Source organism: Erpetoichthys calabaricus, chromosome 8, assembly GCF_900747795.2.
Source record: "Erpetoichthys calabaricus chromosome 8, fErpCal1.3, whole genome shotgun sequence".
NCBI classification, from domain to species: Eukaryota; Metazoa; Chordata; class Cladistia; order Polypteriformes; family Polypteridae; genus Erpetoichthys; species Erpetoichthys calabaricus.
Window position 1 is genome coordinate 98,446,422 of NC_041401.2, and position 25,329 is coordinate 98,471,750.

Genomic DNA, 25,329 nt, shown 5'->3' on the forward strand with positions numbered 1-25,329 from the left:
TTATGCCAACTTTGTCCATGGTCTGTGCTTGGGATTTGTTGATAGTCATGGCAAATGCAGGTTTACTGGGAAATTGGCGTCGCCCAAGTGTAAATGGCAATTCAAGGGCAGAACTTGTAAGGTCAATTCTAGGAATTAAAACAGTATTGTCAGTATGTGATCCTGTAAGTATTTTTGCTTCAATAACATTGTTTGTCATGGTGTTGATGACTAAACGTGTACCGTTGCATAAACCCTGTTTAGTATTAAGGTTTCTTAATAGCATGACAATGTTCCGATTTTAAGGTTAAGATTGTGTTGTGGCAATCCGTCTGGGTTAATAGTGTTCAGATATTGTAAAGGGAAATTAAGATGTTCAATGTTGTCTTCAGAATCAATTTTGTCAGTACTTAGAAAGAGGCGGCTTTCTCCAGGAAGTAATGCAATGACTTGGTTATTTATGTGATCAACATCAATATTCTTTGGACATAATATAGCCCGTCGCGTTAACAGTGGTATCTGGTCTATTGTTTTGGAGGCGTGAGCGCAACTCCATTAGTTTTTCCTTGTTTAGCGTTAGTAATATGGATAATGGATTGCACTTACTGTTAATACGTAGAGTTTTCTGTGGTTGAATTGTTAAAAATGTATGACTGTAATGTGATGATTAAGTTATGCTGTATAGTCTTCACGTGTGAGGATGACAAACCTTTAATACGGAGTGTTCGTTTATTCTTATTACCCATCAGGTGTTGTGCCTGTGTCTTGTGTGGTTGCACTGTTAAAATTGTATCACTGTAATGTGATTCAAATATGTTGTGGAGTCCGTATTTGTGGGGTTTCTGTAGCATATCGTGTTTTTGCTTGCGGGTTATTAGAGGTGCGTGGATCATGCATGTGTAGTGTGTTTGCGTACTGTCTGGTGCTTTCCGTACTCCAATTGATTTGTGACCCTTTCTGGACTCCGTAGTCCACCCCGTTTTACTCTGGGGTAGCGTATTATGTCGGGTTTGATTTGTGAACCTTTCTCGACTCCGTATTCTGTCCCGTTTTACACTGGGGTTGGGTGCTGACTCCTGTTTGTGTGGTTATGTCGTTTGTAGTCTCCATTAACTCCGTAGTCTTGGGGGGGTTTGTGTGGCACACCAAGCAGCACATTATTCCTAACTTTACTCAGCAGTAGTGCCACGCACAATATGGCGGTGATGCCTGCGCCCTCACTACGCATTAGTGCCACTCACAATATGGCGGCAACGCCTGCGCCTTCCGTATTATGTCGGGTTTCACCATGCTGTGTAGGCGCCTTTGCCTTTCGTACTTTCCCGCGCGTCGTAGGTGCCTGCACCTTCCGGGTCTGCCTGTGGTGTGGACGTTTAATTGTCGTTGTTTCCGCCTTTATATTCTGTCCCTCGCTGTGCATGTGTTTCGTGCCTAGGTTTTTTTTGAAGCTGTTGCATTCCAGTTTTCATCATCTGTAACCTGCTCTCCACCTCTTTATGATGTTTTACTTTGTTTCCTACTCTGTCTTTTATTTCTGACCTCGCTTTATCCTGCTTGCGGCATGTCAGGCGGTTTGTAGTCTCTCCCGTTTTGCTCTGGGGCGGGGTGGGGGGCTTTGTGTGGCGCCTGCGCACGTTCGTAGTCTCTCCCGTTTCACTCTGGGGAGGGGGGCTTTGTGTGGCGCCTGCGCACTATGTCTCCTGCGTCCACGGGCAGGTCCCTGCGTCCATATCCGGTTTACCATTCTCGTTTAGTAATATGGAGTAATATGGATTACATTTCTTTTCTGTGATTAAAATCATTTAATTCTGTGCATATATTGATGATTGCAGAATGCCTGTTTGTAATGAATAGGTATTCTAGAACAAGGATTGAATGTTTCTCAGTTTTCAAACATCAGATGAACAAATTCTTAACTTCCTTGTAAATGTCATGAAAGTGCCTTCATTTACTTTCTGAATTTCTAAAGGAATGTACTTAAAAGTAGGAGGGTAAAACTTTTAAGTAGATTTAAATTTTTATGCGCATCCACAGTAATATGGACTCCTTCATTGTCTTAATTGCTGTTACGAGATACAAGATTGCAAATCAAATTATATTCCAGTCTAGCTATAAATGATAAAAATTAATTTTTAATATAGTTGGGTTAGGCAGCAAGCAGGCTTAGTCTCTTAAACTTGTCCCACCTTTACATGAATCTTGAAAGTTGGCAGTTTGGATATCCCAGCACATTCTGTCTCTAATGTGGTTTTTACAAAGAGTAAAATTTAAAGTATTCTCTAGATACAGAAAGGTGGACATCCATTTCTTTAAATATGAAGTAAGGAGATTATTGTGTGTCTTAGAGTTCAGTTGTTTCCTTATAGAACACATTTTCATTAACAAGTCCACAGTATGTCACACATTTACAAATAGTACAGGTTAAAAGCAAATGTAGTGCTAAACATAGAGGAGTGGTTTACATTAAAACTTAAAAATGTCCTGTTGATAGGGATGGTTATTAAATATGCAAAAACAGCTGTGCTTTTTGTTCTCTTCCATCAGTAAATGTGTTTATGGTGAACATGTCATTCATTATATAAACCGGACTTTCTTTTTTTTTTTTTTTTTCTTTTCTAGGAAAGATGCGATCTGTGTGCAGAATACTGTATTCTCAGTCTGGTGCCCTAGGGAAAGGTGTGACGTGGGAATGGGCAAACGATGAAGGTGGATATACCACATATGAAATGGACATCTGCATTTTTCTGGAGGACTCATTCAACCAGCACCTGAGTGTTGTAGATTTGTACACCTTTGGTTATGACTATACAATTGACTTTACTCAAAATGTTCAGATCAACAAGTTCTCTGGGTTTAAGAGACCAATCATTAGAAGAGTGTCCTTACCGTATCCTGCAGCATCTGCTGCAACAGGTTCTGTAATCCATTCTGGACCTGCCTGTACATGCCATCAGTGCCTGTCAAATAATGTTGGCCCTATCGTTAATCGGACTCGGCATTCCGTTGGACATATACATATAAATTGGCCTCTTCATCCTGGCTTTAACCGGACATCTACAGTAGCTCAGTCAAATACAAGTTTCTCTCCATATCCTAGGCGTCCACTATCAGTTGGACACATGGCGTGGGGTGGGCCATGGACACCAGGAACAACATTCAGTGGGTTGGCTGGTGCTACACAGATTTCTTCCTCCAGTGGTTACAGGTAAAGAGAATGCATTTGATTTAATCTGTTTTCTTCTCTAATCTTTTAAGCAAAAAGTACTGGTTTTGTATTTTGTGTGTACCTCTGACAGTCTATGTATGATGCCAATTGGGTAGCAGATTTTTTGAAATGTACAATTTTCTGGAAATAGTCTCTATCTTACAACTGTGCCTGCAATAAGTAGTCCACTTCATAGCCTTATGCCAAGTTAAGATAAGTTGATTATTTACTTTTACACTATATCAACCGTTCAGAAATTAATTTTTTTCTGGAGGAAGAAATATTTATTTATTCTATATCCAAAAAAGTCATGGTTCATTTAATTTTACAGAAACTGATCACTCCTTTCATACTCTGTCCACACTTAAATTTAAAGTGGCTTTCTATGTTTAAACAAGCAGCTGGAAAAGGCAACCTCAACAGTGTATTCCCATAATTGGATTTATTACAAAAAATGTAATTATTTACAAAAAAGCCTGATCCAGTCAACATCAAGTCAAGCTCAGTGTTCACAGGGTTAAGCAATAATAGATTTCTCATTTACTTGAGGCACCTTGAAAACAGAAGACCTGCTGTTTTACAGGAATTTTTAAAGTTTGAATTTACATTGGCTTGCAAAAGTCATCCTAATTTTCTACATGACAAAAGATTTGTACACATATTCATCCATTCTGCATTTTTGATGTGAACTCTTATGCTGTAACAAAATAAATCAGTTCCTGTAGATATTTTGTCTTCAATAAGCACATCAACTTGAATGTGCAGTATTTTACTTACAAAGATGCAAAACACAAACTGAAAGAGAACTGCCATACAATCGTCTCAAAACTAAAAACATCCGCACGTGCCCACCAGAAAGATACATTGCCTTAAAGGGGATAACAATGATAATTTAGTCAGAATATGTTTATCATAATAACAAACTTAACAGTTTAGCTGAAGAAGAAAAACTCAAATATTAATGTTTGCATAAGTATTGAAGCCTTTCATATTAATACTTTGTCAAGAACCCTTTTACTGCAATAATAGCATTGCTTCTTTCGAGGTAAGTAGGTCCCAGTTTTGCAGATTGTTCAGAAGTGGTTCTTCCCCGCAGAATTTATAGAGATCCTCTACATTGGTGGGATAGAACCTCTGGACAGCAGTTTTCAAATAGTGCCACAGATTATCAGTTGGGTTAAGATCAGGGCTTTGGCTTGGTCATTCCAAAACATTCACCTTTCTGTTTCTGAGCCATTCCAATATTGCTTTGGCCTTATGCTTAGGGTCATTTTCATGATGAAAGATGAATCTTCTCCTGAGCCATAGGTTCACAGCAGGCTGGAAGAAGTTCTCCTGTAATACTATGTGGTATTTGAGTCTATCCATTGTTCCTTCAACACTGACACGATTGTCAGTCCCAGCACATGAAAAGCATCTCCATAACATGATGCTGCCACTACCATATTTCACTGTAAGTATGGCGATTCTTAAGGCGTGGGCAGTGTTAGTTTTACCTTTTTGAAGTCTGAGCAGAAAGTACTTCTTTGGTCTCATCTGACCATAAAACCTTCTCCCACATCTCAATTGGGTCTTTCTCATGCTTTGTAGAAAATGCCATATGTGCTTTTATATGGACCTTCTTAAGGAATGGCTTCTTTCTTGCTACCCTCCTGTTTTATGGAGAGCTCCTGAAATTCTGGACCCCTGCACTTTCACTCGGTTTCAGCCAAAGAGCACTGCAGACTTCTGAGTGTGACGGTTGTATTTTTAGGAGTTTCTTTCACCAGTCGACGTTGTGCTCTAATTTTTAGTTTTGAGGGACATCCTGTTCTGGCATGAGTCTGGGTGCTCTGATGAACCCTATGCTCCCTGATGATGTATCCAACAGTGCTTAACAGGGCATTCAAACTCTTCGATATTTTTTGTAGCCATTTTCTGCCTTGTGCATTTCAATGACATTGTTTTCTCACATCAGCAAAATGCTCCTTTGTCTTCATTTTTGCAATGATTGTCCAACAAAGACTGTGGTCTTGACAAAGGGTGCTTTTTATATCCAGAGAGAGAGCAAGGACTCATGAGTCCAACCTAATTTTGTTTAATTATGGTCAAAGGACTGACACTTTGTGTCATTTGTGATTTCTTTATTATTTGTGTAAACCTGGAGCTTCAACAGCACAGAGGTTTAAGTGCTTATGCTACCCTGAACGTTGGATTATTTCTTCTTCGGTTAAATATCTGCAGAAAATGGTTTATTTTGACTTTGGAAATGTATTGTTATGGCATAAGAGTTCACATTAAACATATTGAATGGATAAATATGTATACTAATCTTTTGTCATGCAGAAGATTATGATGACTTTTCAAGGAGACTGAATACTTTTGCTCTCCACTGTATCTTTTATTAACAGGTCTGATTTTTACAAAGGTACCTTTTGGTACAAATTCAAAAATGAAGGAGTTTTGAAAAATAAAAGTATCAGTAGTTTGTGATGTTTGAAATTTAAATTTGACCTGTCCAATCCAAAATGCTCTTCACATGATGTTATTAATTAGCTGTGGCATGTCCTCTCCAAATATTGATAAAGGCACAAATCTCACAATAACCAATGGCACAAATCTGAGAAGTGACTTGCTTCTTTCTCACAAAACTGATTTTAAAATTATCTTGTTACAACAGCAGGTTTAAAGAGTGTGCAAAAATGATAATATACCAAATAATGCTTGCATTCATAATTTTATTTGGCATTGTTATGATCATGTTTGATTTTTTTTTTCTTTCTTTCTTATTGATTTGCGTTAATTTTAAGTAGCACTCTTCCTGTGGACTAGATTGTTAATTGAGTGATATACAGATTATATCACTAATTAACTGGGTTATTTACTAAAAAACTATACATTAATAATTGACTAGACATTACTTGATGTACAAAAGCTTCTTGTTAAAATGTAATATTCCACAGCTTCTACAGCTTTATTTTTTAAAAATAGCGTCTGCACAGTTGACCTTTGGCCGGAATTGATTTTAATCCAATCAAAAAAACAGGTGGTGTAAACTGAGAATTATGGCAGTTTATTAAAAAGGCGTGAATAAAAAAATGCAGTAAACAGTGCACTCAAATAAATAAATCCAATAAAATATGTTCCATTAAAATCAACAAAGTCTTTAAAAGAGTTCAAATAAAGAGTCCATAAATAATGCCAAATAAATAAAGCAAAAGTTCCAGTCTGGGGAGAGGTAAATTATTTGCTCTCCTTGTTCACTCCTTGTCAGCACTCCAGGAGACCTCAAGGTCACAGCCAATTGCATCTCTAGTCCTTCAGTAGATCTGAGCTATTGACCACTGGCAGCTCCCAAGGCACCTAGTCCCAGCTGTTGAATGCTGTTGTACCTGGCTCCTTCCCTTCCATGATGCAGCTTGCCACATTCTAAGACCATAAGTGGATCCAGTCCACAACACGACAGCGGCCACAGCTCCCAGAGAGTCTTGCCCTTCTAACAGATACTGCTTGCTGTGTGTAAGTCTCTCTCCTTCAGCTCCTGCCAGTGGCCCCTCTCACTCTTGCCAGCTCCTCTGCTCAGCAGCTCACAGCGCTATCTCGACACAAAGTCCTTGTGCAGTCTTAGACCCTGCCCTTCCTCACAGCAGTCAGCATGGTCAGTGCTGCCTTGACTTCTCTTATTTTCTTCAGTGACCAGTGATCGCTCTCTGTGAAACAAAAATGTCAAATACCCTCTCCTGTGCAAACCCCTGTCTATTATACTTTCTGTATCTTGCAGCCAGTGCCCATCAATTAACATGCTTTCACGTGCCCTGGATATGTTAAAAACAGTTGACTAAAGCCACCAATAAACTATTTAAGTGCCAACCTCCAGTCTTAACACACTTGTTTGTGATTTTGTTCAGCTGCTTATTTTATATCAAAGTAATGGATATCATTTTCCAATCAAATATCTGAACTCCAGCCTCAGCCTGTCAGCGTTTGAAACCTCACAAAATGAATGTGCTGTGCAAATAAGGAGTCTTCTTGGTTATCTGCAGTCTGAGCTGTCTGTAGAAGAGCACATCTGTTTCCTCATTTACCAAAGAATTATACATTACAAAGCAAATACACTGCACATTTGCACTCAAAATATATACAGTATATACATTTTTAGACACAATGTCAACTTTTTTTTTTTTTTTTTAATCGGTACCTTCATTATCTTAAAAGTAACTTCCCATGTGTCTGTGAGAAGCTCAGTCAGGGGTTTTCAGCCATCTGCTGGCCTTTGTTGAGATTATAGAAATCAAACAGTTCTTACAAGTTAGGGAAGTAATTTAAACTGTCATTTAGGGGTTCTGTTATAAAGATTCATAAAGATGTTATAAAGATAATGTTTGTTCATGGCATACCACACAAATATCCAATAGTAAAAAATGATGAGTAAATGAGAGTTGGCGAGAAGCTAAAATGCCTTTAGTTGGTGCATGTAAAACGTATACATTTGTCTGCGTTTGTTGGATTTTTAAACTAGTAGAATGATATAGAGACAGTAGGAAATATATAGAGCCTGTAGATATCCATAGCTAATATAGTAATCTGACAAAGCCGTAATATAAGTAGCACATCACAACTACAGTATAAACAGTCCATGAGTAGCCATAGCTCAGCTTGTGGCATCAGCAACTAAACTGAGTATGTCAGTGAATAAATTGTGTACATGCAAATGGTTAGATAACTCCGTTGGTGAGGATCACATCATTTTCTACAAACCCTACCCTAACATCTCCACAATTCTTGAAAGTACCCCACAACAGCTGAAATTCTCGACTTTTTATCAATGCCCCTGTAACAGCAAACCATACATGTAAATTGGCAACACAAACGTTAAAGGTAAAGGCATTCAGGAGTTCAGGTTCATCAAAATGAAAACTAAAAATCTGGCTCCTAAAAAGGAAAACCCAACCAAGAGCTGGGCAGCAGATAATAAATAGCTTCACAAAAAAGCCAGCTGGTTCATTTTTTGTTTAAATTTTTATTGGTCACTTCCTCAGTCTCTTATCTTTTTTTTTTTTTTTTTCTCAGCAACACATCCCAGCATATGTGCTGTATAGACTCCCCCAGATTTTTTATTTATTTGCATAATCTAGTTTTACCTATCTTTATTTTTATTGCAAGTATGTGAAGGAAAATTATTAAACTGATACCTACACTTTATTAATAGCTGTGTGAGAATAAAAGGAAGACTTTATAAATGTTAATAATTTCTATAGAAAATGAGGATTGGACTATCAGCCCCTTCTGAAGGGATTGTTACCCTAATTGGCATCCTTAGTATTAGGACAATCAGACTGTAGTGTTCAGTCAGTGCAGTATCAACGGTACTCCGAGGCAGCCTCTACAGATTATTGCTTTTTATAAACATTTTTAATTTAATGAATATTAAAGATTTATTTTGTTATGCTAAAGCAATTATTGTCTATACTTACGTGACATACAGTGGTACAGTACTGCCAATGTTAGCCATGTGTAATTAGACAAGTATAAAGGCAAAATAAATATTAATAGTAATTTCTTAATAAATATGGAGGATTTCAATCAGCATATATGTATAGAAAAAAACAGCGTCTCCAACCTGCTGCCATTGGCTAGCTACTTTTCTGATGTAACTGGCTAGTTTAAAACTTGATGAACACCCTGAAGATGTAATCCTGACCCAGCTCATCTCTCAATTATGTGAGATACTGAGAAGTTTTGAGCACTTCACAAATGAAACCGCTGCATGAGCTAAATGCATCATTGTTATAATTAGTGTGTTCCCTGTTTATCATCATTTAAATAGGACGCCCCTTTATAGTAAGCCACTTACAAATAATATACATTAAATGTGTTTCAGTGAGTATCAGCAAAATAATAAGTTAACAAATGATAGGCCACAAAATTTTAAAGTAGAGCTCAAGAACGTTAGTATTATTGTTAGTTTCTTGGCTAAATGAAAAAAGAGTTTATGGACATTCATAAGGTTAATGAGATGAGAGTAATACATTAGTGGAGAGTGAACACCACAGACTGAGATTTGGGTAGAAGAATCACGTGGTCACACAAACGCATAATAATATGACATGGTTTATTTGGTACATAGAGCCTGATGTGTAATTGTGTTACTGGCATTAATACATTCTGAGATAGAGACCTGCATTCTGCCATACAAATGGCATACAGATAAAAAATGTCCTCCTATGGAATGTTTCAGCCCTTGCCTTTTCAACCTGTAGTTCCATCTGGTTGGACTTCATCATTGGAGACTGTTTGGATGACATCCTGTCAAATCCAGTCCCATACATGCTTGATCAGGAAGGAGTATGATGAGCTTGCTGGCTAGAATAGTTGACAAAGAGCTGCTAGACAGCATGTTGACTTGTATAGGTGCAAAGTTATATTCTTCCAGCAAGATGTGTCCTCATTTACTTAGAAATGAGATCGAAACTGCTTGGATGATGCCCCTGATGTAGTTGGCTGTGATGAGGTGAGTTAGGGGTCCATGTCAGTGTGAAGGTTTTTAGTAAAAACAGTGTGCTCAGGCTCTAGGCAGGTGTAGGTGAACACAGCAGTGTGGCTGATCCGCCTGTGAGTGCTGATGGAGAAATTGGCAGAGTCTGTGTTCATGTGTGTGGTTCACACAACGCTCTGGGGGGCATAATTAAGCACCTGTGCCCACTGAAGCACAACCAGAGACTACAGAGAGGGGAAAAAAGAAACAAAAGGTCTGAAAAAGGCAGAATAGGCAGTGTGAGGCAGAACACTGGTGAGGATGCAGGCATTCAATGGCCACGCTAAAGGAGTGAGAGGAACATCTCTCTAGGGTGAATCATCCCTTGCTGAACAGTCTGGAGGAGTGGAAACAATCATGAGAACTCCTAGGGTTAATGTAGGTGCCAAGTAGAATGTACTAGAAAACAGCTCAGAGCATCCTGGTGGAAACCAAAAGATGATGTTTAGGATGAGAGCCAGACAGAGTGATTGCAGCTGTCAGCATCTCAGTCTGTCTGCAAGATGTGCAGGGTGAGCTGGGGAAAGGGAACTACACTGACACAATGTATGTATGGTTTTAGTCTTGGATTTTAATTTAATGAAATAATGTATTTATTGCTGGTTTCATTTTCACAGATGCACTGATTTTATTAGATTGATTATTTATTTATGGAAAACTTGCACTGCAGTTTGTTTTGAACACTTTCTGTTGGGAGTAATAAAAGCACTTTGCTCATTTGTACCATCCCTTGGTGTGAGTGAGTGAGTGAATGATTGATTGATTATTGCCTAGTCCATGGCCACCTCGTGTCCTGTGAGTTGCAAGTGAGCACACAATAGACGTAGCTCCCCACCTGGTCTCCATCAAATATACACATGACCATCACTGATTTTCCGACAGAATCTGCTTCATCACTAAAGCTGATGCACCACCAATCTGCCTGTATGAAATACAACATAAAGTGTGCATGGCAGTGATAAATGAGTGAGTGGTAGTCACAACAAGGGAATGTGTGACCACACTCCTGCTTCAAGAGTGTCTCAAGTGCTCTGTCTGCTATATCCTCCCTTCTGATGTGCCTTCTTGACATGCAGACATTTATCTTGGCTGTCCAGAACCAAGTCTTCATCAGTGCATGTGGAATGTTAAGAACTGTTAACCCACCTATCTGCCATAGATTAAGTTTGAATCTTCTCCTGGTCACTGTCAATGGAATTTTCATGTACTTCTACTACAGTTTTCTTCACACACCCTATGAAGATGTTTGTTAGGTTTCTTAGGACCTTAAAAATCACCTTGTGTTAAATTTGGTATAGCATCTCGTATGAAAGCATCAATATATCAAAGGAAAATATATCTAAATTTACGTACGATTTGCAAAAGAAAGCAGTAAAATGACAATGAGCAGTAAATACATACTGTAAATTGAGCCTCTTGTTTGGCTGAATTATCATATATACTCGCGTATAAGACCCGAAAAATCGATCATAAAATCGGACCCCGACTTATATGCCCGTTCAAAAAATGCGACATTATTTTATTGTATTTTTTTTTATATATATACATCTTCTTACTTTCCCTAATCTCACACCAGTTTCTCAGACACATCGAATTTGTTGCAGCAGCACAGTTACCAATTTCTTTCGCCACTTCAACGGCTTTTAATTTAAAACCAGCTTCATATTTTCTTCTGATCGAACATTCTTAGATAAGGGATGCGTTTACGATAAACGTGTATGAGGATGTAAGATACAAAAAACGCAAAACAGTGCAAACGTTGCTTCAGAATAGTTCAGGTATTACCGTGTGGTCACATAGGCATAATATATAGGAAAAAAAGGCAGTGTGCTCCGTGGTTACTCTCATAGGTGGACGTTAGCATATCATAATCTCTTGGACCAATAGAGTTTTCCGCATTCGACTTATACGTCCAACAATATAAAATCAAGCCCCGACTCATCTGCGGGAGAACTTAACACAACTATATACAGTATATGTTTGTGTATAATAACGGTTCAAAATGGGATTTAAATCAGTTCTCATCAGTTGAATGGGGTGGGTGGTGATGGAGGCTACAGCTGGAAAAAAAAGCTATTTTTCAGTGTGTTTGTGTAGGATTGGATCACCCTATAGCGTCTGCTGGGCAGTAACAGATCAAACAAGGAATGCCTAGGGTGTGTTGTGTCTCGGATAATGTTACTAGCCTTCTTCTTCAGTCAGCTAACATAGCCAATGTCAAGAGGCGAGTCACCCATCCCAGTGATTCACTGAGCCACCTTCACCACATGATGCAGTTCCTTCCACTCAGCAGCCATGCAACTGGCATACCATGCAGTTATGCAGTGTTGCTTTGACAGATGTTCACCTGGGGTTGTTAATGAAGTTAAGCCTGTTTCAGTTTCCTAAAGAAGCAGAGTCTTTGTTGGGCCTTTTTCACCAGGAAGGATGTGATAAGGAACCATGTCAGCTGTTTTGTAATATAAACTACACAAAACTGACACTATGCAGGAGATGCTGGTCTATCCTCTTAGTTCTCATGAAGTCTACAATGATTTCCTTTGTTTTGGTGTTGTTTAGGACTAGGTTGTTGCCCTTACACTACTCTGACAGGGGTTCAACCTCATTCCTGTAAGCCACTCTTCCCCCTTCTTAAATTGGTTCCTCTATTTTGGCTTATGCAGAGAATTTAATTATTGTATTGGATGAGAGAATGGAGGTGTGGTGATGGATAAGCATAGTAAACAACATTGGGCTCAACAGGTAGCCCTGCATGATTCCTGCATTCAGGGTGAGAGTAAAAGTGTGGTTCCCAATCTTGACTCTCTGTGGTCTGTTCAAGAGAAAGCCCATGACCAAGGAGCAGAGAAAAGTGTCCAAACCTAAGTTGCTCAATTTATTGAGTATGTTGGGGCTCATGGTAATAAATTCAGAGCTAAAATCCACAAACAGGATCATTACATAGGTTTTTGGTGGCTCCAGGTGTGTCATAACCATATGGAGTACAATCAAGACTGCATTACTATATATTAGTTTGCATGATAGGAATACAAAAGGTAGCTAGCTCTGGGGTGGTTGGATATTTAAGAGCATCAATCTCTCAGAGCACTTCATAATTATTAGTGTGAGGGAAACCTTTGGATAGTCATTTATATACAGTACTTCAGTGTCAACTTCTTGGACATGGCAGTAGAGGAGGAGGATATAAGGCCTTTTGGAACAGCAACTTTTTGTAATGGAAGGTTGGATATGTAAGTAAACACCTCTGCTAGCTGATTTGCACATACCCTTAATGTCTGTATGGGCACTTCATCTGGACTCGCTACTATACTGGCATCAATTTTCTCCAGTGTGCATCCCTCCTGGTGGTGCTTTAGAGCTAGTGTCCTCTCTCCTACAGGTTGTACAATATAAGCAGCACCTTCCCAGTTTAGACTGTCAAAATGGGCAAAAAACTGATTCAGGACATCAGGCTGGTTTGGCATCATTGCTAGACTGAATAGTGCTGACCTTGTCAGTTAGTACCTAAATTCCATTCCATATACTGCAGAGTTGGTTGTTCTCAAAGTGTTCCTTAATGTACTGCTTAACATCCTTGATGCCTCTCTTGATGTTTCCTCTTGCTTCTCTATAAGTCTATTTGTCTTCCAATCTAAGTCAATCTAAATCCAATCATCTCATTCTTTAAGTATTGTTCACATATTGTGCTTTTGGTTTGGAACCGCCATTTTTTTGTGAAAAAATTTCCTGTGTAAAAGTTTATGTATTGCAGGACCAATTAGGCATATTCCTCAAGATCTGCTCCCTGTCCAAACAAATCCCAATCTGTGCAGTCAAAGCAATCTACACTGAGGTGGCTTCCCTTGTCCATACTTACACAGTTTTAAAAGCTAGCTTTTTTCTGCAGGTTGTGGTTTGTAAGCCTGAATCAAAGTTAGGGAGACGTGATCTGAAACTCCAAGATATGCAGATGGCATGGCTTTAAATGCTTCTGGGAAGTTTGTGTAGACTTGATCCAATGTGTTACTCACTTTGTGTTTTCTATTTGTTTCGCTCCACTCAGGAATCAAGTTTTGAAGTAATGCCCGCTTATCTACAAGGCAGCAGTCATTGTATCAGAACAAAGTGACTTCTACACCTCTCAAATATGCCAGTCTTTTACATGCACACTTGAGGATTTTTTTTTATAACAATCAAGCAGTTGCAGGACATCCATGTTACTAAATGATCTCGGATCCACAAAGAACCGGTCTATAGCTACCATAATGAATCACCTTCTGACCATCTTTCAGATGGTAACTGTAGTGTTTCAAAAATTATACTGTGTATAGATAGGCACTTGGAGAAGATTCACAATACAATAGCAGTATTTATGAACAAGAATAAGTGAAAACCTTTACTAATGAACAATAGGAAAGCAGTATTCCTACCTCCTTCTCTGTTGTTTTGCATAGAGGCACCTGTGTTTATTCATTTCATTCTTCCACGTTACTGTAAATGTTTTAGTAAGCTGTACACTATTGTAACTGGTAACATGCTGTATCCAATGGTCATGCCATATGCTGCAGCAAAATCTTTCCCTTCCTGATCAATTGTTGTGATTGCCTCTCGTCTTTCTCCTGTTCAGCACTTATTCAAACTCTCTATCCAGTCCAACTTTTATTGGTGTCTCTATGCAGGTGACTCTTACAAATCCCCCTTGATATCAGCCTGCAGTGCCCAACTCTGTCCATTGCAATCCTTTAAATGAATATGCCCAGTGACATTCTGCGTGCTGTCAGGCTATCTGCTGGTATACTATCTTTACTGCTGGAGAGTTATGACTGATTAGTGGGTAAAATCTGTGGCTTTGCTACCCAAATCCAGAAACTGTGAATTAGACTTTTTCCATTTTTTACGTAACAAAAATTAAATTGGGCAACACATGGAATTGTACTAATAAAAACTGTTTGCCATAGGTGGTTCACTATATATTTCACTTTAGTAAAATTGCCCTTGGTCTGAAACACTTTAAGTACTACTGAGTTGTATGAAATGGTTCATTTTTATCTTACCACTATGTTGGCTTATTGCGTGTTTTGACATTTTTTATAAAGGCAGGAAATGTATTTATACATGGCTTAATTTGTAATTTTTAAGTTGAGACTTAAAAAGTCACTTTTGTATATCTTTCAAAATGCCTTATTTTCAGTGGGGCAAAAATTAAAGGTCTATCCCCGAAAAATTATTTGCAACACTTAATTGACATGTAGTATTTTCTACATTCAAAACACTGAGCTCAGAATTGACATGTAGTATTTTCTACATTCAAAACACTGAGCTCAGAACCGTGGCTGGGTATTCAGGCTGACCAGTAAACGGAAGGTTTTGTCTTCGTCTACCACCACATTCCATTAAAGCTCTTAGAAAACTACCACAATACCTCAACTCTTTAGTCTGGCTCACAGTTACTTCTCTCATCTTGAGATCAGTGCTTGACCTACTTCAGAGTGGTAAGCTGTCCCTACCTTCAACCACTTTCAGAAAGTAAGGCACGCTTTTCTGGTAAAGAACCATGAAATCAGATTTAAAGGTGATCATTTTCATTATGACTGTTTACCCTTTTCTTTAAATCATAGCAGACGATTGTCCAAGAGGATACCATCTACTCCAAATGGTAGAGAGGCAGTCACTTGAAAAAGGGTCAGAATCCCACACAGCAGCTTCCCGAGAACACCATGTTTTGCAGCACATTTTACAAAACGCAAACTCCTTGGACATTCAGTAATCTGTGCATGGATGAAAAGTTGATGTGACATTCCACGGCCAGAATAGCATCAAGGTTTTTCTTTCTGAATCTGCGATATGACTGATTGGGTGTAGTCTCTATTCCAGTAACCCAATACACATTTTGTTTAAATCCTGAAGGTTTGGTTTGCCTGGATATTGAAACAAAACCTTTTCTTTCCCCTTTCATGACTACTAACCTAGTTTGCCAGACTCAAACCGCTTCTCCTACATTCTATGCAAAATTTATGGGATATTTTAACTAAGAACCGCCCACCAAAATCAATGTTTTTTGTTTTTAGCATCTCTGTATGAGTCTGATCCACCAGTGCAGTCTTGCCACTTGGTAGCTTTCTTACCAGTGAAACGACTTCAGCCCTGACTCTTTCTCTTCAAGGAGGAGGCATTCACATGACCCTGTATAATCAAATTTAAATAGAAAATAGGAAGTCATTAATTAGGCTCATGAAATAGTAATGGGAAAAAAGAACAAATACTTTCAAGAGCCATTTAACTGTGTCATTATTATAAGAGTATAAACCATGTATATTGCTAGTCTTAGTAATTGCATTGCATGTTGACAACATCAGAGCTACACTCTGAATAAACAAGCCTTGTCACTTCTTTTGAATGTAACATGTTTACTTTCAAGCCCTGGTATTAATATATGTAGAATATTTATTCAAAATATTTATTTAATTGTTGAAAACTATAAAAGAGTCTTTTTTTTTTTGTAAGAAATGTGTCAGCTTATTTTTCCTGCTTTAAAATGAAGTATCTAAAGTGAAAATTAAGGTAGTTTAAAAAGTCTGGATGTCTGACTGGAAACAGTGTGAGGTAGTCTGATTTCCTAAAACCCTGAAACATTGTGAATTCAAAAGTATTCAGGCTCCTTCACTTTGTGCACTCTTTATTGTGTTGTAGATTTACTTTTAAATGGGTACATTGGCAATTTTTGATTATCGGTCTAATCCATAATGACAAAGTGAAAAGGTTTTCAGAAAAGTTTGCAAATGTATTAAAAACTCAAACTGAATTCTCGTTAAGTGTTCAGACCCTTTGCTGTGACACTCTAACCCAGGGGTAGGCAACGTCGGTCCTGGAGTGCCACAGTATGTGCAGGTTTTTGTTCCAACCCAGTTCCTTAACGAGAACTCAATGATTGCTGATGAAGCACATATTGCTTAAGTGACATTTTAATGCTTCATTTTAGTGGTCTCGCTTGTTAAGGTTCTCCAACCTTAATTGCTTATTTCAATCTTAAACTGCTGCATTCAGTTTTAATTGCTCCTTATTAGCAATAAGATGTAAAACAGGGGTAGGCAATGTCGGTCCTGGTGAGCCGCAGTAGCTACAGGTTTTCATTCAACCCAATTGCTTAATTAGAAACCAATCATTTTCAATCTCAGACCTTATTTAATTTTATGGCTTGTTAGTCTGTGCAATGTAAGGCTTTTATATTGTAGATTTTTTTCCTTTCCAAGGATATCATCCAAATGATTTGAAGCCTAAAACAGATCATTTTCAGTCTGTCACATTTTTCTATTAAGTGTTTTATTAAATCAAACCGTGCATGATGAACACACACAGATGTAATTGGAAAAAAGCTAGCTGGAGAACTGCTGGCTGCTTTGTCTTTTACATCTTATTGCTAATAAGGAGCAATTAAAACACTGAATGCAGCAGTTTAAGATTGAAATAAGCAATTAAGGTTGGAGAACCTTAACAAGTGAGACCACTAAAATGAAGCATTAAAATGTCACTTAAGCAATATGTGCTTCATCAGCAATAATTGAGTTCTCATTAAGGAACTGGGTTGGAACAAAAACCTGCACATACTGTGGCACTCCAGGACCTACGTTGCCTACCCCTGCTCTAACCTATGGTCGAGTGCATCCTGTTTGCTTTAATTATCCTTGAGTTGTGTCTAGAACTTGCCTTTCTGTGGTAAATTGAATTGCTTGAACATAGTTTAGAGAGGTATACACCTATGTGTTTAAGGTCCCACACTTCACACTGCTTGTTAGGACAAGAACCAAGCTATGAAGTCCAAGGAACTCTCTAGACATCTTTGATAAAACTTGTGAGACATAGATCAGATAAAGGGTATAAAACATTTCTAAAGAATTGCATGTTCCCAGAAACACGGTGAGACGGAATAGGTTTGGAACCACCAGGAGTCTTCCTATAGTTGCCTGTCCAATAAAACATAGTAATCAAGTTATAAGGGCCTTGGCCAGGGAGGTTCCCAAAAACCCAGTGTTGACTCTAACAGCGCTTCCGATGTCATCTGCTGAGATGGGTGATCCTGTTGGGAGGGCAACCATTTCAACAGCACTTCTTCATTTGGGCGTTTACTATGGTAGAGTGGCTAGACAGAAGCCCCTTTTGAGAAAAAGGCATATTACAGCCCACTTGAAGTTTGCCATATGCCATTTAAAGGACCCTGAGAGCATTAGGAAAATAGATTCTCAGCTCTGATGAGACAAACAATTGAACTCTTTAGACAGAACTCCAAGTACTTTGTCTGATGAAGACCAGGCACTGCTCATCATCTTCCTGATTAATTCCCTATAGTGATGTATGGTAGCGGCAACTTAATGCTATGGTCTTCTTCTCAGTAGCAGGGACAGGTAGACTGGTCATAACTGAGGGAAGGCTGAACGCAGCCAAATACAGCCTTGGATAACCTGAACCATACAGGCAAGTCAATGGCTTCATGTCAAATGTCTAGACTGTCCCTGAGTGACCCAGCCAAAGGCTAGGCTTGAACACCACAGAATATCTGTGGAGACATCTGAAGATGCCAGTTTCCATATGCTGTCCATTTAATCTAACAGAGTTTGAAATCTACCAGAAAGAACTGGATAAACTGCCCAAATCCAGATATGCAAAGTTTGTAGAGACTAGGCCAAGAAGACTGCAAGCTGATAGAGGAGCTTCTACAGGGTTCTGAATTAAGGTCTGAATATTTATGAATGCATATGAATGAGAGATTTTAGTTTTTGATTTTTAATAAATTTACAACTCTTGTTAAAAACATGTTTTCACTTTGTCATTATGGGTTAATGAGTGCAGATTGATGGGTAAAAATGGCAAAGGTGTCCATGTAAATTATATCTACAACACAATAAAGTGTGCAGAAATTGAAGGGGTCTGAAAATCTGAATCCACTCTGATTAACAGGATTCAGGAAATAGATGGCCTTGATGGATGAATTTATAACAGAAAATATTCATAATCTTGTTTAGATATGTATGCACTGACTCAGAAAACTAAAGTACATTTTGTTTTTAATTTTCTGCAGTGTTTCATCGTTACCAATACAACTAAATGGACCCAGCAATCTTAACTCTGCACTAGCAGGTAAAATTTTAAAATAGGCTGTCTAATGTAATTTTTTATTTTTTTTAATATGTAAGGAGCTGGACCTTTGGAAAATTTCAACATTTTTAAAACTGAAAGGTTATTTTGTTCTTAATTATTTTTGGTAATTGTTTATATAAGATTAAATTGCATGCATTTTATTATTTTATTTTAAAAAGTCTTATGTTTATGTATTTTATATTTTTAGACCTCTGTCTGGTTTCCTTTCAGGATTGTTCTACATTCAACTGTTCTAGATTTAAAAAAAAAAAAAAAAAAAAAAGGTTGTGGCAAAGTTGTGGTTTTTAAATGGAAACATAACTAAAAGCCCCTAGGCATCGCTTCTAGTGAACCTTATTACATCATGGAAAATTCATATGGTCAGCAACTATGCAAAATCATCCTTTGTTTGTTGAATACTGTCAGAGCTACACATGAAATAAGTTTACTGAACAGCTCTGCTAGGACAAATAAAATATGCAAAAAGAGGAGCTATTCTTAGTTTCTATGTAGGACTGGAGCATGAGAAAAGGGGGAATTTTATCCCTACTTGCATCTTGCCTCATCTCAAAAAACATAAAAATCAGTAAGGTTTTATTTTGGCACAAAAAAAGATCTGTTTGATTCCTGCTCTGGTCACTGTCAGTGCAACATTTGCCCATTGTCCTTTTGTCTGCATAGTTTTTTCCTGGTGGTGCTGTTTCCTTTTTCATCCTTTAAAGTTTGGTTTAGTTTAAAGTGACCACTTAACCTATTAGGCTGAATATGCCCTGCACTGTACTAACATACCACCAATTTTTGGCTGAATCCTTGTATATAATGCTGCCAAGATGGTGTCTAGCTCTTTATGACTCTGTGGTGGTAAGATAAGAGTTCATGAAGTGGGCAATTTACCAATTTGTATACCAGGTAGGAATGCAGAAAAGTTTGATATGGGAGGAACATTGCTTTCATAATAAGATTTCTTTGGCTTGGTAATCATCCCATGCTTCACTCTCGGCTCCAAACTTTAAAGGTCCCAAGTTATTCCAGGTTTGGTGTAGAAATGGTTTGAGTGGACTGAGATTATGCAAGTGAAGCTGTGTGGAGTTTTAACAATTTAGAACCTTTTTGTTATTTTTATTTTTAATATAAAAGCAGTATAGTGTAGTGGTTAAGTCTTTGGGCTTCAAACCCTAAGGTTATGGGGTCAAATCCTGCTGTTGACACTGTGTAACTGTGAGTCTGTCACTTCACATGCCTGTGCTCCAATGGAAAAAAAAAACAAAACAAGAAATTTAAACAATCGTATCTCTCAGATTTTGTAAGTCACCTTGGATAAAGTCCTTGGCCAAATAAATTAAATTGAATTGTATTATTTAAACATTAGCGTCGTACGTGGGAGCCGAAGAGGCCACTGCATAAAGTTCTGCAGTGTGTTGTGAAGACCACCAAGAGGATAATAGGGGTCTCCCTTAACTCAATCCAGGACGTCTTTCAGACACAGTTTGCATAGAGCCTACGCCATTGTGAAAGACGTCTCTTAGCCATCACACACACTGAACTCCTGCCATCAGGTATAAGATTCTGCAGCATTAGAACCAGCACAGCCAGGTCCTATGACGGCTGCTTTCCCCAAGCTGTCAGACTTTTGAACATGTCACCAAGTACCATATCCCTTTAACATTCCCCCAATTATGTACTGTTACTTGGCACTCTGCACTTTAAGATGGATATCAAGCATTGTTCAAGCTTTATAGTCCTGCATCTTTAGTCTTGTTATTTTGTATTATTACTCTGGCTTTTGGTAATGTTATGGTGAATGTCAAATGTATGTTGTTTGGCCTGTGCACCAAGGACTGTAAGAAACAAAATTTTGTTCAATCATATACTATGTATGTGAATGAATGACAATAAAAATTGAGTTGAGTTGATATGTTTTACTTAAAAGTAGTGTACATGTTAGAAGCTGTTTATTAATTCAAATTTAACACCTGGTCAACATTTTCAGTTGTAAATGAAAAAAATTAAACTACTGAAGGGCAGGTTATATAGTAAGATTGTCACCAGATAACATTAAATAATAATAGTAATATTAAACATTTGAATTTTATTTAAGAAATATATTTTATTTTGACACGTGCTGCAAAATGGCTACTGTAAATGGAGACAGTTTCTTATATTCTTAAATTTTAACTAAGAAGTAAACTTTGCAATTGAAATGAGTTATTCTCTGCATCTGTTTCATCACATTCTAGGCAAGGTGGGTAAATTTTCTTCTGTTACTTTAATAAGACATTCTGTCATTTATTGTCAAAAAACATGACATGTTGAAAATCTTTTTTGGGTTCTGTGTGTTGTGTGAAAATGCTGAGTAAATATTAGTGGAAAACTAAATGAGAAAAAACAAGTCTATTGTATGAGAAATTGCCTAGTGAAAAATATCCTCTATGAATGCTTTATCCTTTGTGAGAATTATCACATATCCAAAGCAATCATTTTTATGATCCTCTCTTCCCCATGTTGACTCCTAAGGTGTAGTAATTAGAAAAAATGTTTTGGTTAAGTATACTAGTGCATCCTTTTTCCTGTTATTTAATTAAACAGCTCTTTCCAATGCCTTGCTTGTATAAGGTCAGTGTGTAATGTCTTTTGTTCTTTTGTATGGTTTCTTTACTAATCTGTGGCTTATACAAAGATTGGAGTGGAAATGTACCTGAGAAGTGAAATTTAGTCTTGATTATTGTTAGACTTTTGCATTTTGTGCACTTGTGTTTTTTGGTGGATCACTTACTAGGATTTGTAATTAATTTATGCCTTTTAAAAATGTTATAGCCTCCGAGAAAAGTGTTTTACAGTCACTATTGCCATGAATTGAAATATATTTTTTGTCCAAGTTTTCATAGCAGTAGTGCCTACTAAGCCATGACTGTAAGCTAGATAGACCTGATATTTATATTTACACTTACTCATTTGGATGCCTGTGGTACAGTGGGTTCGCAGCTAAATAGCCGGTCCATCTTTAAATAAGTAAATAATTGAATGGCCGGCTCAATCTCCATGGGTGTGCGTGTTCAAGCAGATATGGGAGGTTAGTGATGTAATTGAGGCGAGACACGCCTGTGTGTAAGGCTGCAATCTGTCTTAATTGCTTCACCGGGTTTCACCTGCAGAAGTATTTAAGGGGGAGTTGGCACAAGGAGAGGGGGAAGGCAAAAGGACGAAGGTTAATGGACAAAGAAAATGAAGGCAGGAGGAAAGGAAGCAGGCGGACAGCTATGGAGCCCCAGGAAAGAAGTGTGTGGCCGACGCTCAAGGGGGTTGCAGATTGCTCCTCCTGAGCAGCCTGGAAGCAAACCAACTTACACCAGAAGACTTACAGTGTAAGCCCTGGGCAGGCAGCTGGAGTCAGAGAGTGGAGTCTCAGTGGCACTCCATGGTATACCATGGGATGGGCGGCAGGGGCACTAGCAGGACAGAAGGGTGTCTGCTCTTGTTGAGTAACATCTCTCCAGGCTGAGAGATCTCAATTGGGTAAGCTAGGGAGACGTCAGTTTTTAAAGGGTTGCACCAGGGCTCATGTTTTTATGTACAGCTTCCTGTCAATTAATTTTAACCTCATTTTTACTAGATTATTTAATGGACTGTTTTTAACCTCCATCAGCACCTTGAATTTTTGCACTATTTTGGAGCACTGCACTGTTTTGGGACACTTAGTTTGGATTCTTTGAATAAAACTACTTATGCGCCTACCCCTTGCTATGTGTGAGTGTCCTCATTTGCTAGGCTCATCCCTCAGGTATGTTACAGACGATGGAAGATTCAAGAGGCTTCCTAGAGCAACTGGGAGTATGGAGCTGACCCATACCGTCACAATGTCACTTTTATCAAGGGTGGCTTACAACATTTGAGGTACAATTGGTTACTGTTCTTTTGTCTTTCCAGTTGGAACACAGTCAGGTGAAATGATGTGCTTATGGTCTCCTGCCACCTCAAGGTTTGAAATTCGAAGTCTTAACCACTACACCACACTGCCAGCCTATATTATATCAGTTGGCCCATTTTTTTTTTTAACCACTACACCACACTGCCAGCCTATATTATATCAGTTGGCCCATTTTTTTTTTTTTTTTTGATAATGTGAACTTTTACTACGTCCATACAATTTTTAGAAGTGTGGACTAGAATTTTTAAAATGCTGTAAACTGCCAGTTGTTCAGCTTCTGGAATAATGGTTTTGCTGACTTAGTTTGTTGATGGTCTGAAAAGTACAAACATTAAATATATTCCATTTCATGAAGAAGTGTACTTATGTGACAAGTTACCTAAGCTTGAGAATTATATCATAAGATATCATCTGTGATTTTTTTTTTAACCCCTCTATAGTTGATATTGCTTTTATTTTATACTATAGATCTTTTTTTTTTTTTTTTAATTATTATTGTATATTTGAGGTGACAGTTTTTCTAATATGCAAGTGACTATTAGGCACTTTTTTGGTCAAATCAGCAAATTTTGCTAGGTGTTTTAGTGATTATCATCTGTGATTTTTTTTAACCCCTCTATAGCTGATATTGCTTTTATTTTATACTATAGATCTTTTTTTTTTTTTTTTTAATTATTGTATATTTGAGGTGACAGTTTTTCTAATATGCAAGTGACTATTAGGCACTTTTTTGGTCAAATCAGCAAATTTTGCTAGGTGTTTTAGTGATGTCTTTTCAATATATTGCAGTGCAACAGTAATGTCATTTGCACATACTGTATGCCGTCTTGGCTCTGAGAGTCAAAGGGCAAATATTTGATAAAAAGTCTGTTTAGCAAAAAATAAAAAGTAGTAGTTGTTCGATATATTACCATCTCAAATACCTTTCTCTGCAGATATTATAGTAAGATTTTTGACTGTTATCTTAACACTTCTTACAGTAAAACAATTCCTTTTGTGGGACTTCACCTATTTGCATGAGTGACTTTATGCATGTACTCTTGGCATTGTGGCTCACGTTTACAAGGGAGGGAGTTAGGATAAATATTTTCTTTTGTCTGAAAGGAAAGTGCTCATGAACATTTTATAACACTTGTTTTTTTTAAAGCCCCCTGAGCTTTTTTGGCAGAGAATGGCATGGCTGTCACATTTGCTCCTGGCCTTGTTTAGCATGTCAGTCTCATAGTGATAGAAATTCAGTCTATTCTGGTTTTATTCGTCTTTATTAACTAAAAGACCTCACAGGTGGCGCAGTGGTAGTGCTGCTGCTTTGCAGTAAGGAGACTGTGGAAGATTGTGGGTTCGCTTCCCAGTTCCTCCCTGTGTGGATAGCGCTTTGAGCACTGAGAAAAGCGCTATATAAATGTAATGAATTATTATTATTATTATTTGGTTCTTTTTTGGCTACTCTGATTGTTCAGTAATATTTCTACTATGTCCAAATTCTATACCTCAGTTTCTCATTAAAAGCCATTCAAGCATGTGCAGATGTCTTCCTTGCAAGCGAAAGAGAATTGGCTGAGAGTTGTTGTTTTCTGAGGTGTGAGAATTAATTAAAAAATATGTTTTGCACCTAAACACTTTGTGCTTTGCCACCAAGGAATTGTGCAGGAATTATAGAAGTTTTTTTTTTTTTTCGCTCACACAGGAGCAAAAACAGCTGGGGGTTTGGGGGTACATTTGGAAAAGTTACTTGTACTTGTTCTTGTTATTTGTATTCAAACTAGCGTCAATGAGACAGGGAAGTAAGCAGCAGTAGCTGTCACTGGCATCTCTTTAAGTAAATAACCTTTGTTGTAGCGACAAATAGTTTAATAAGTAACACAAACAACAACATCTTAGTGGGGAAAAAAATTAAGTTAACCTAATAGATGAACAAACAAGCAGTTGAGGGGGATAATATTACAGGAACTTAAGGGGTTAGAAGGTGTAAAAGAACTGTAGCAGTTCTTTAAAAAAAATTTTTTTGCTTTACCATTTAAGTTAAATCATTTAAATTTAATACAAAAAAGTTCAGCCGTTTTAGTAACCCAAAGTCAAATTTTAATAATGAGGCCAGTGCAATGCGTGTCCTGTTGGATGTTGAATTTTTTAGAAGATAGCTTGGAGGAGCCAGTCTTCTGTTAGAGTTACATCTGCAGCAGGATACCAGCTGATCCAGCACCTTGAGCTCAGGGTCGCTGAACTGGAGGAGGAATTGGCTGGCCTGAGTTGTATTAGAGAATTGGCAGAGTCCTTTAGAGATACTGTGTGCACCCCACAGGTGGTGCAGGAGGAGATTCCAGACCGGACAGATAGAGAGAGGTGCATCACGGTAACAATATGCCAGGAAAAGGTTGCAAACTGTCCGGGTAATCAACCTTTGAATTGGAAGTGTCAAACACTTTTCAGGTCTTTGAGGAGCTAGGCAGTGTCTCTGAAGATTCTGAGGTGGTAGGCAAGCATGAGGAGCCCCAGTGGGCCACCTCAAAAACGGTTCCCAGGAAGAGAGAGGTAGTGATAGTTGGGGACTCAATCAGTAGGGGATATTGAAGCAGAGGTTTGTTCCACAGACAG

At 38.0% G+C, this 25,329-nt stretch overlaps 1 protein-coding gene across 2 annotated transcripts in view; it reads left to right on the forward strand.

Annotated features, from left to right (window-relative positions):
* Positions 1-25,329, forward strand: part of dtx2 (deltex 2, E3 ubiquitin ligase) — a 70,359-nt gene that overhangs the window by 12,788 nt on the left and 32,242 nt on the right. For both annotated transcript variants that reach the window (XM_028807128.2, XM_028807129.2), the window contains exons 2-3: positions 2,599-3,184; positions 18,751-18,809. In XM_028807128.2, coding sequence (XP_028662961.1) covers positions 2,599-3,184; positions 18,751-18,809 — 645 coding nt within the window. The remainder of the gene's footprint in view (positions 1-2,598; positions 3,185-18,750; positions 18,810-25,329) is intronic.